At 41.7% G+C, this 12,537-nt stretch overlaps 1 protein-coding gene across 1 annotated transcript in view; it reads right to left on the reverse strand.

Annotated features, from left to right (window-relative positions):
- LOC124788483 (trypsin-2-like) overlaps window positions 1–10,527 on the reverse strand; it is a 59,708-nt gene extending 49,181 nt beyond the window's left edge. The window contains exon 1 of the mRNA XM_047255754.1: window positions 10,231–10,527. Within this exon, the coding sequence (XP_047111710.1) occupies window positions 10,231–10,527 (297 nt within the window). The remainder of the gene's footprint in view (window positions 1–10,230) is intronic.
- Between the last annotated feature and the right edge of the window lie 2,010 nt (window positions 10,528–12,537).

The raw sequence follows: 12,537 nt of genomic DNA on the forward strand, positions 1-12,537 counted from the left end.
TGTGTATTTGTGTGCGGCCGCCATGTCTTGAGCAGTTTTAAGGATCCACTGAGGCGTCTGGGGTCAGAGATGGCGAGAGACGAGCATTGGCGCCTGTAGATAGCGTACTTAGCAAATTTAAATTGTCTTCCGAAGTTGTGAGCATGCTCCAGTGACGGGTAGGCCATAGTTGGGATTACATATAGTAGTTTAGGGTTATGGGTAACGTACTTCAGCTCTTCTTTATCTTAATGCGTCAATAATGACACACACACACTCTACCATTAACAATGGCCCTATAGGTTAAGTGACTGCTCTTTATATGTAATGTTTGTTGTTGTGGTCTGGAGCCCAGAGACTGGTTTGATGCAGTTCTCCATTCTACTCTATCCTGTGCAAGGTTCTTCATCTCCCAGTACCTACTGCCACCTACATCCTTCTGAATCTGTTTAGTGTATTCATCTCTAAGTCTCCCTCTACGATTTTTGCCTTCCACGCTGCCCTCCAGTACTAAATTGGTGATCCCTTTATGCCTCAGAATATGCCCTGCCAACCAATCCCTTCTTCTGGTTAAGTTGTGCCACAAATTTCTCTTCTCTTCAATTGTATTCAATACCTCCTCATTAGTTATGTGATCTACCCATATAATCTTCAGCATTCTTCAGTAGGACCAAATTTCGAAAACTTCTATTCTCTTCTTGTGTAAACTATTTATCGTCCATGTTTCACTTCCATACATGGCTACACTCCGTACAAATACTTTCACAAACGACTTCCTGACACTTAAATCTATACTCGATGTTAACAAATTTCTCTTCTTCAGAAATGCTTTCCTTGCCATTGTTGGTCTACATTTTATATCCTCTCTACTTCGACCATCATCAGTTATTTTGCTCCCCAAATAGCAATACCCATTTACTACATTAAGTGTCTCATTTCCTAATCTAATTCCCGCAGCATCTCCCGATTTAATTCGACTACCTTCCATTATTCTCGATTTGCTTTTGTTGATGTTCATCTTATATCCTCCTTTCAAGACCACGTCCATTCCTTTTAGCTGCTCTTCCAATTCCTTTGCTGTCTCTGACAGGATTACAATGTCATTGACGAACATCAAAGTTTTTATTCCTTCTCTGTGGATTTTAATTCCTACTCCAAGTTTTTCTTTTGTTTCCTTTACTGCTTGCTCAATAACATCGGGGAGGCTACAACCTTGTCTCACTCCCTTCCCAACCACTGCTTCCCTTTCATGCCCCTCAACTCTTATAACTGCCATCTGGTTTGTGTACAGATCGTAAATAATAATACTATGCTAAATATTTTCATCAGTCTATAAGACATTTTATACTGAATTAATGTAACAGTGCTATTCATGTAAATATTCCTTTCTATTAATTTTTTTTATTGAATGCACAAAATACTATCTGAGACATTTGTAAGGAATTCTGAATGCTGTATTTGTAAAACGTTTTGGGGAGGCACACTTAATAAAAGGATTTAAGTATTGTCAGGTACTGGGAACAGCGAGTGACTCCTGGACGAGAACTGACACTAGAAGGAATGGAGTAAATGGGCTCGAGCGGCAGGGATATACCTGAGGGAGGCAGCTGTCAGTCACTTCCCCTCCTCCACCCAAGCGCTCAGAGGCGCGTGACACCTACCTGTTCAGCGCGGTGAAAGAAAGGTGGCGGCTCACCTGGCAGACAGTTCTGGGTCAACTGAGGGGGGGGCATAACCCTCAGAATCCCACTGGGATGGGCGAACCCATTAACGGCTAGGTGAGGAGACAGCGCCGCGCCACTCAGCAGTGACGCAGAAATGGGGATTCCACTGCAGAAGGGGTAGCCGACGACGAGGTGAGCTCAAATAATGGTGGGACAAAATGTCGGAGAGAGGATCTCCTGAGCCGCACTTATGACGGACGCCGTTTACAGTTGCTGCACGAATTCGTATAACTCACTATAATAGCCGTTTCCACCCGAACCCACACGATCGTACGGGTTTATTTTTTATTTTTTTTACGATAAACTGAATCTCTTGCCTTGCTTCCAACCGACCTGCAACGATCGTGCAGGTTGTGCGCTACGCGTTTCTCATCTTTATGATGCCATTTGGCGCCAACAGATTGCAGCACATGTTGTTTAAGTTAACCGAGAAGTGAGCATTATGCCGGCGCCTGGTTAGTAGCTCATAATTAAGTTAAATTGAATTGTTTCGGCGATTTGCTAGATCAGGTTATCTGTAATAGTGTGTACAACGTTGGGGTATTGATAATTATTAGTAACTTCATATCTTTGCACAGTAATTGTGCGTTAAATTTGTAGTAGCACGATTGTGCCGGATAGGTGTTGACTGTGTAACTTCATCCTCGGGTGGGTGTTGTTGATTGTGTCATTGGCCTCCCTATAATACTGCTTCTCATACAGTTTTGAATGGGAAAGTTTTTATGCACATTCCCGTTATTGTATGCAGGTTTATCAGACAGTCAAATCCGTTCTCTATTAGAGGATTCGGATTTGAGTGGCATTTCGTCAGATGAGGACGACGAGTTTGTTCCTTCTCCTTCAAATATTCAGCAGGCAGACGACTCGTCTGATGATGATTTGAGTGCCGAAGAAGATCCTGAAGTTCCTCAAGAGCGCGGGAGTTCACACAGTGTCACAGAAGGTGTCAGACCACTGTTTCTTCTGAGATCAAATTTTGTTCAGAAGTTTCATCCACCAAACATTAATTACAGTGCTGTTGAGGTCAGTGTCAAAGAGGTGCGATCTGAGTTACCTATTTCGTGTATCATTCCCATTTTCTTACTAAAATATCTTCTTTTTAATTCTAGAGTCCTTCACCAACTGGAACCAAGTGTTGCCGAACGAGGTTCAGAACCAGAAAATGGACACTCAGGTGCTTGCTGCATTTCATAGACCTTTCAGTGGTCAACTGCTGGTTTCTCTACAGAGAGCACTGTCATGAAAACCAGACTGCCAAGAAGAATATTATGGATGTGTTGAAATTTATAATGTCTCTAGCTGAGGCTCTTCTGTCATGTCCAGACAGAAAGAGATCTGAAGAGTTTGAAACACTGTTAGATGATACGTTAAGTATCTCCACAAAGTTTACAAACCCCATCCGAAACCAGGTTTGGACAAGCGATATGATGCGTATGACCACTGGCCGACACTGGATGATATTTTGTCACCACGAACATGTCAGTAAGAGCGCTGCAGTTCCAGAACAAAGTGCATAAAATGCAATCAGTACTTATGTCTTGCGAAAGGAAAGGATTGTTTCAATTTATTTCAGGAAAAATGAAGCAGTCTGAACCATGACTTTGTGTTACAAAATAAATAAAATAAAATTTATATTAATTTTTTTGGCACAGAATATGATTTGCAATCTATGTAACATTTTTTATAGTTACTAATAAATAAAAGTAATGAAAGAATAGTTTTTTATTCATAACTGTTCCTCAGGTAAATTATAATATCAAACAAATAGCAGGTTGGTGAAATAAAACCTGACTCTCACGATTGTGCTAGTTGTTTTCCCGCTATATTTCTTATGGAAGAGTTTTTTTATTATTTTTCGCAGTGTCTACTATGCCCAACTATACAGAGAATTCAACTTTATTCACCATTTTCAAAAAAAAATGTTCAGGATGGAAAGGGATAGGCTGGACTGCATGTCCAAAGCAGTTCTGTGTTGGGTATTGCTCCACTGCAGTTTGTCATGATTATCTCCGGCAATACAGAAAGCAGTTCCGAGTAGTTCCGAGTCACTCTAAGAGTAGTATCCTGTATTGAAATTTTTGGTGAATTTTATCCGTAATGGATGCTTTCCCTCTGTGTCTGTTCCTTTATAGGTTGTAAAAAATATCCGCTACCAGTCACAATAAAAGGTTATTTATTTGTCATATGACCGGTCTAAATAAGTCCAAGCGTTACTGTCTTTGGACAGCCAACTACCTGCCCTATGGGTCTGTCCAGAATCTTGGAGTACTCAGCGACAATCGTAGCCTGTACATGTGCTTGCCATCATATCCCACAGAACTGCAAATCAACAATAGGCTGTTCTAGCACCTTATGAGCTTCCTGTTGACTGACAATGCCTCTACAGAGAGGGGAGGATGACTGATGTTACTTCCGGATGCCATTTCCATGCCTGGTTCCGAGAAACATTAGATTGGAGACCCGCACCACTAGTCGCACTCCTCCCAACAAGCACCCCATTTCTCCACTCCAGGAACCACCACCCCACTACACAAATGAGTATGAGTGTGGCGATGTCCATGTGTTGAGTGATTTGTTGTGTGATGTTAGCATGTGAAGGATATTTTTTTTCTTTGGCTCAGACAACTGTATGAACACGGTAAAATTCGTGCCCTTAGTGAAAACATTGTTCTTTTTTTTTTTTTTTTTTGCCCTCAGACTTTATTTCGGAGACTACAAGGTGGATTCAAGTTCTAAGTCCTCCAATTTTTTTCCTCCGGACTGGAAAGAGATAGAAACATGCGCATTGTTTTAAAATGAGGTCGTGTTCATTGTCAATACGTCCCAGAGATGGCAGCACTGTACGGCAGATGGACTTTTACCGCCAGTGGCGAGAATGAGAACTGTTTTAAATACGTAAAATGGCGACGTTTTCCTTACTTGAACAGCTTGCAATCATTCGTTTTCTAGTTTGTGTGGTCTGAAACCAATTGAAATTCATCGACAGTTGAAGGAGACATGTGGTGATGGAGTTATGGATGTGTCGAATGTGCGTTTGTGGGTGCGACAGTTTAATGAAGGCAGAACATCATGTGACAACAAACCGAAACAACCTCGGGCTCGCACAAGCCGGTCTGACGACATGATCGAGAAAGTGGAGAGAATTCTTTTGGGGGATCGCCAAATGACTGTTGAACAGATCGCCTCCAGAGTTGGCAATTCTGTGGGTTCTGTACACACAATCCTGCATGACGACCTGAATATGCGAAAAGTGTCATCCAGGTGGGTGCCACGAATGCTGACCGACGACCACATGGCTGCCCGTGTGGCATGTCGCCAAGCAATGTTGACACACAACGACAGCAGGAATGGGACTTTCTTTTCGTCGGTTGTGACAATGGATGAGACGTGGATGCCATTTTTCAATCCAGAAACAAAGCGCTAGTCAGCTCAATGGAAGCACACAGATTCACCGCCACCAAAAAAATTTCTGGTAATCGCCAGTGCTGAAAAATTGATGGTGTCCATGTTCTGGGACAGCGAGGGCGGAATCCCTACTCATTGCGTTCCAAAGGGCACTACAGTAACAGGTGCATCCTACGAAAATGTTTTGAAAAACAAATTCCTTCCTGCCATGCAGCAAAAACGTCCGGGAAGGGCTGCTCGTGTGCTGTTTCACCAAGCCAACGCACCCGCACATCGAGCTAACGTTAGGCAACAGTTTCTTCGTGATAACAACTTTAAAGTCATTCCTCATGCTCCCTACTCACCTGACCTGGCTCCTAGTGACTTTTGGCTTTTTCCGACAATGAAAGACATTCTCCGTGGCCGCACATTCACCAGCAGTGCTGCTATTGCCTCAGCGATTTTCCAGTGGTCAAAACAGACTCCTAAAGAAGCCTTCGCCGCTGCCTTGGAATCATGGCGTCAGCGTTGTGAAAAATATGTACGTCTGCAGGGCGTTTACGTCGAGAAGTAACGCCAGTTTTATCGATTTCGGGTGAGTAGTTAATTAGAAAAAAAATCGGAGGCCTTAGAACTCTAATGCACCTCGTATAAACTGGAAATACATTGTAAACTACGTGTATATTGTTTCGTTTTATAGCTTCCAGTCCTCTTTTTTGTATACATGTTCATGTTAAAGGTATCCTGGTTCTCTATCATCACGTCAGTTTAGAACAAGTTTTTTTGTGATGCAGACTATGTTACATGATGTTCAACGACACAGGTGTACTTAAGAAATTTTAGTTTCTTTGTACACTGTATCTCTATCTTACTTGCGTTGACGCCTGTGAAGCGTCACTATGTGTACAAATTTCTTGTGTATGTGCCAATAGTTACAAATTGTTATACACAATAATATGCCACAGATACGGGAGAGTATTTTTGTTTGTTTTGTGTATGTGAGTAGGATATCTGTGGTTACAATTCTGGTTAGTGGTGAATGGACCATCAGTCAATCAATCACTGTCAAAAAACTACCATCCTTTCTGTTCAGAGAAACGGCGTGAGTATGGCTAACTGTTTCAACAATGAAGCACATAAATATTTTTTGTCTTTTTGGCTTCATGCAAAAGAATGTGTGAGTTTGAGTTGGGCACCAGTAACTAATTCTTGAATGTTACCTTAATGAGAAGCATGCAGATCCAATAGTTCAAAATTTCATTGCAGCTTCGAACTTGGCCTTCTGGCATGTTTTCCAACATTTGTATGACTGTACGAGAATATCCATGATTGAGAGTGGGTTCCCTGAGGGCGAATCTATGTTGAGTGTGACATTCGTCAATGTGGATAAGATGTTGGTAAAGCCAAAAGAAAAATTCCACCTTTCGTTTTCTCATCAATTTTAAATTCGATCTTCCAGTTTGTAGTGACATTTTGGAATCTGTTTGGACAGATCCCTTTCGAGTGATTCACACTACCTCTGTGAAATAAGTCAACCACTACCAAAAATAATTTAAATTGACTGGGGAGTAATGAGAGGTTTCATGCCCTCTTTTGCATGTCGCCTCTCATTTTCATAAATTTTATTAATGTTTTACGTCATTCCACGGTGGTAACAGGCTGAATAAGGTTATTGTAATGAGATTATTTGTACTGAAAGCTCCAAATGGTTTTCACTTGAATCCTATGCATGTTGGGTTACTTCGCTCGGTGGCCTGTGTAAGGCGAGTATCGGAGGACACGGCACAATGCATTTCCGGTTGGGGGCTGCACATCCCCGACTTCTGAGGGTATCGTACAATGAGCTTAAGCACCTGGCGGAACAACTGACGTCAATCGAGTTTCGCCTATTGTATGCAGGGCGAAACGACCTGCGAGACGTCTGAGTGTTGGCGCAGTTAATGTGTTTACCGTTCTGGCGAGTCCGGTGCAAAGACTGCTGGCACGGACAGACTGCATTGTCCCCATGATTCTCAGAATACTTGTGGACCCTGTCCTGCTGGCTGCGACTGTCTGGCGCCAGATGGCCGGTGGTCTAGGCATGTTGTTTTCGTAGCCAGTCAAATGGCCAATTCAGTGCTCTCAGATGAATAGCAGTCGCATCATTAGTCAACATACACTAAGGTTAGTAGACGTCATAAAGCCCTGTTCGAAATTGAAGGGAACAGTCGCTATTGGTGAGAATGATGTTCTGAGACAGTTTGGGGGAATTTTGGAATCAGCACTGAATGCTGATTCGCGGTTTTCGAGGATAGTAGGGAGCTGAGCAATCTTGACTTCGCTCTTGCGTTGTGTGGGCGCAGGCACTCGTGACCTAATTTTCATCGGAGTTGGACGGTCTAGCGACTTAGTCGCACGTTTTCGGCAGAGAATTCTCGAATAGCCTTAGATGCCAGGGGTTGAAACAGGGTACTGCACAGCAGAAGTCGGCGCCTATATCATTAGATCATTAGAACGCTGCCTACCGATGACGTATGCTGATTTTAGGTCTGATACAGTATTTTGCGGCTTCGGCATTATAGGACCTATCATTATTATACTGAATCCCTCAGCAGCACGTGCGCTCGCTTTGTTACAAGTCCACCTGGGTTGTTTCTCCATGTGATCCCATTTTAGTTATCGCTACTAATCGCGATACTGCAATATAGTCGGGAAAGTAATATTTGATTCATTAGGACCCCCATTCCTTAACTTCAATCTAGAGCATCACTGAGAGTGGGAGCCCCTTGTTCTGGAGGTAACTCTTATTCTCACGATAGTTCACTATACCCTATCCTATGGCCGGCCGCGGTGGTCTCGCGGTTCTAGGCGCGCAGTCCGGAACCGTGCGACTGCTACGGTCGCAGGTTCGAATCCTGCCTCGGGCATGGCTGTGTGTGATGTCCTTAGGTTAGTTAGGTTTAAGTAGTTTTAAGTTCTAGGGGACTGATGACCACAGCAGTTGAGTCCCATAGTGCTCAGAGCCATTTGAACCAACCCTATCCTATAACATACTGTTTATGTCGATGATCATGTACCTTTATGTTCTGATGTGTAGTAAATCTCATTTTAACATTAAATCCGCATATCGTTTCGCAGGTATATACCGATTCCCATTTCCTCTTGTTTATTATTATGAAGTTCTTTTGCGATTTTCATTAAATTATTGTGAGTGGGCACTCCTTATTTTACCAACCAGCAGGGTCCCACCATCATTTCCTTACGTTACTGTTGTTCCCATAATTAATTAGGTGATAGGTAAGGAGGGGGTCAGGTGCATGTCTCTCATGCAAAATTCGTTAGAATTAAAGAGGTACAAATATTTCTCCACCCCAGCACCTCGCATACTCTTAGCAGTACCAGGAGTGTTGACAGTTCGTTCAGCACGGTCTATTCCACGTCGAAATTGTAGCAGTTCTGAAGCGAATGCCGTAGAGTGTTTCCTTCAGTTTAGAAATTGAATAGAACTCTCGAGGCTTAAGTCAGGGGAGTGCTGTAGGTAGTATAGCACTTAGCAGGCCCATCATTCAAACAAATCAGTAACAGCTTGCACTGTACGTGCTTGAGCATTGTCCTGCAAAATGATGGTCAGGTCCTGCAGAAAGTGTCATCACTTCTAAGCTGGTCGTAGGTTGCGTTCCAAATATGAACACCATACAGACAGAAGTGGTGACACTTTCTTAGGACCTGACCATCATTTTGCAATACTGTGCTTAAGCACGTACAGTGCAAGCTGTAACTGATTTGTTTGACTGACGGGGCTGCTAAGTGCTATACCACCTACTGCACCCCCTGACTTAAGCCCTCGCAAGTTCATTTCTAAACTGTAGGAAACACTTCACTGCATTCGCTTCTGAACTGCTACAAATTCGTCGGGCAGTTGACCGCGCCGCTCTAACTGTCAACACAACTGGCACTGCTAAGAGTATCCTAAGACTTCTACATCGCTGGCAACGGGTTATACACAATGCTGGTGACTACTTTGAAGGTCAGCAAAACTTTGAAATACGTATCTGTTTTGTACGAGCCGTAAATAAATAGTTGCCACTATTAACGTTCCAACCCTTGTACATTATAAAGAGTGACAGACAGCACTGGGATTTTAAATGAATGGAAATCACACTTTCATCCGCTCCCATCTTATGCAGTCCGAGTTTTATAGCGGTTAAGGAATTTAATGTAGGCAATTCAAAGTTGGAAAGATACGTTCGGAAAACTAAGAATAAGCAACTAGAGCGTTGACAAATCAGAAAGAAAATTTAATTTCACTTTCGGATCGTTAACCTAGCATTTAGCAGGAACATATTTTATTTCACACAGGTTTAACAAAGAAATTTATCTACTTGGACAGGACAGGGCCATAGGATTTATTACTAAGCATCCACCTTTACTGTTTGCAAGCCGGAGAACACATCTGGTGCACTAGCAATGTGACTGAATAAAATAGAGTAACAATAAGTAGGTGTTAAGCATTAAAAATAATTCTGTCTCTTAAAAATGACATTACAATATTCCCCTCCTGTTCATGATTTTTTTTTTTTACGATTCCATACTCCTTAGTCTAAACTGTTTGCTAAACAACTCCATGTCTTTATTTGAAGATGATAGTCCCCGTAATTTCAACGTTCCACCGAAACTGATTTACCTGATTCTGCCCTGTGGGTGGGGCACAACGAGAAGCACGCAAGCCTATTTTTGAAACAAATGTAAAAAAAAATACTATACAGTTTTATGTGATTTCCAAGTAAGTTACGTTAGGTTGTACCACAACACGGTTTTGTGTACACTTAATAAATGTTTTCTTGTGTTCCTTTATTTCACAAAAATTACCAAATAATAAGTATCTCATTCCGCCAAGTTTTTCCCCTATTACTTGATTTGTATGGTGATGAGATGTGTTAAGGGATCAAGGGTGACTTCCATGGTAGCGTTACACTTCTAAAATATGGGGGAAAGAAGGCCTACAAGTCATCCAGGAAATAAAAGCGAGCGTTGGGTGTAAGGTTCAATCCGAGCCAAAAAGGTTGACACAGAAGCAAAAATAAATACATATACAAAATAAGAGAATGTAACGAAAGAATATTGAATACCTGAGTAATGTGAGCTTACTGCTTCGGTGCCGTACCTTGACTAAATCCCCGATAGGAAATTCTGTCTGCGTGTGTAGGAGAGCTATGTCGTTCGGCCTCTTTTCAGCATGTCTTACAACTTTATCCACAGCAACCAACCATCCTGCATATTCGCGGTCAGATGTGCCAACCCGAAGCCATATTTCACCATAGCCTTCATTTCCCCTGACACAGTGCGCAGCAGTCATTGCCCAAGACTTTTTGATGACCGTGGCTGCACAGGTAAACGTACCCCACACCTCCAAGCCCGCCATGTAAGGATGGTCCGTGATGGATGTTTCTACTCCGGACATGATGCGCGAACCGGCAAAGCAAATGGTAACACACAGATGGTAGGACAGCAATAACAGCGCCCCTCCATGAAGCATGCTAAAGTGTGTAGACGCTTCCATAGAAACACTTAGCTTGACTCGCTCCAAACATTTGGGATCTCTCGTTCTTGGTCGTTCCAAAAACCTCGAGTGTAAATCCCCAGTAGTAGCTAATGCGCCGTGGAAGTTGATAGGAGTACTGATGGTTTACGGCAGCAGCATTATGTGATCATAGCAGACGATGTAGACATTACCCAAGGAAATTTCTTTCTTAATAAAGCCAGTAGGACACCAAACATGGACAGTTTACTGTGATTTCAGAAACATTAAAATTTTAGTGCCTTTGACGTTAATTATCGTAAGATACGTCATTTTTATTGAGCGTAAAAGTGCACAGTGTTTGAACAAGTCAAATTTACTTTCATACGCTGCCTATAAAAGAAGTCCTATATTACCAGTTTCTGACTATAAAACATTTTTATAAAGTACAATGTTAGTAATTTCAAACGTAAAGCGTTATTATCTTAATCACTTTGGAAAAACCATTCTAGGTTTAACGATGTAAGCAACATGCGGTGTAAATCTATATCTTTATTACTAAAGTTATTACGTACACTGAAACGAAAGGAATAAATCGACGGAAATGAGACAACGAAGACTCAGTGACGTGGAAATATATCACGGTGTACTGCTAAGATTTCTTGATATTAAAATAAAATGATAATAAGGGACTCAGATTTTCGTGTCTTTGAACTCCATTGATTTCTTCTCCGTGTACACATTCGATTAGCGCATTTTAATTCAGAGTGTTTCACGATTCCTATTACAGGCGTCCTAGAATGGCTGCGGGGACTCACTAGATAAAGTGCTAATAAAAGAATCACGTCCTGAAGAGTACCGTTTGGATGTACAATAATGTGGAAGTCATGATCATTTTCAAACCTCTCCCTTGTGCAGAAAATTAATAGCAAAACCGTTCCTTTAGCGATAGCTTCGCTGGGGCGCTATGCTACGCTCGATTTCATTCATGTGAAGACCTTACTGTCTCTTCTTTCGACTTCGCCGAAGTGCAGCCAGCCTTAAGGGATTAAAGCTGCCGTTAATTTTAGGGCACAAGCATCTCAGAAAACTTTCACACATTGATCCACACAAAAAAAACTTTGTCACACGTATCACCCATGATATTCCTACAAAGCCAATATTTATTCTTATAAAGGCCGTACATGACACTATAATGTCACTTGTCAGTGATATAAGTCATTCTAGAAAGTATCGAAAAGTATTCAGAATTATCGTAGTTAACAAAATATCGAAAAATATTGTAGGAATTGAAAGAGTAAGATAAGTATCAAAATTAAAGAAAAGTATCGAAGGAACAGTATAAATAAAAGAAAAATAAAAGAAGGGAAATATAGAAAATTTCAGATCTATTCAAAGTATCACATGGGACTGGAGGATATCAAAAGAACGGGAATTTTGTTCCTAATGCACGAAACAAAACTGTTTCATGAAGTTACACAGCCAACAGTTGGAAATGCAAATATATCTAGCACATTCACTTGCATCGACTCTCCCAAACATGATGTTCCTGGACATTTAGTCAACAATTCCTTAAATGCATATGTGCCGGCTTTAACAAGTGTCGTCTCGTCTAACACCTTGATGAATAAGCTGGAGGATGGATATTAAAAGCAAGTCAGCCGCTATTAACAAGTCACTGATGCTTCTGCTGCCTCATATAGTTCTTCGGCACACACATAGGTAAAACTACTCGACTGAAAATGTAAGTGTAAAGGACGCTACTACCAACAATCACAGTTCTCATATTTTTTGGTACCAGAATAGTGAAATAGCTTAAGAGAACATTCTTCCCCTTGCGGCTGCAGAACATAAACATGAAATTGTGAAATAATTTAGTACCTCCATTTGCAAGCTGTTGCGGCAGAAGAGCAGTTGCAATTTGGAGTTCAATTGAACATGCAGATGTATATA

The sequence above is a fragment of the Schistocerca piceifrons genome, chromosome 3 (genome assembly GCF_021461385.2).
Source record: "Schistocerca piceifrons isolate TAMUIC-IGC-003096 chromosome 3, iqSchPice1.1, whole genome shotgun sequence".
Lineage (NCBI taxonomy): Eukaryota > Metazoa > Arthropoda > Insecta > Orthoptera > Acrididae > Schistocerca > Schistocerca piceifrons.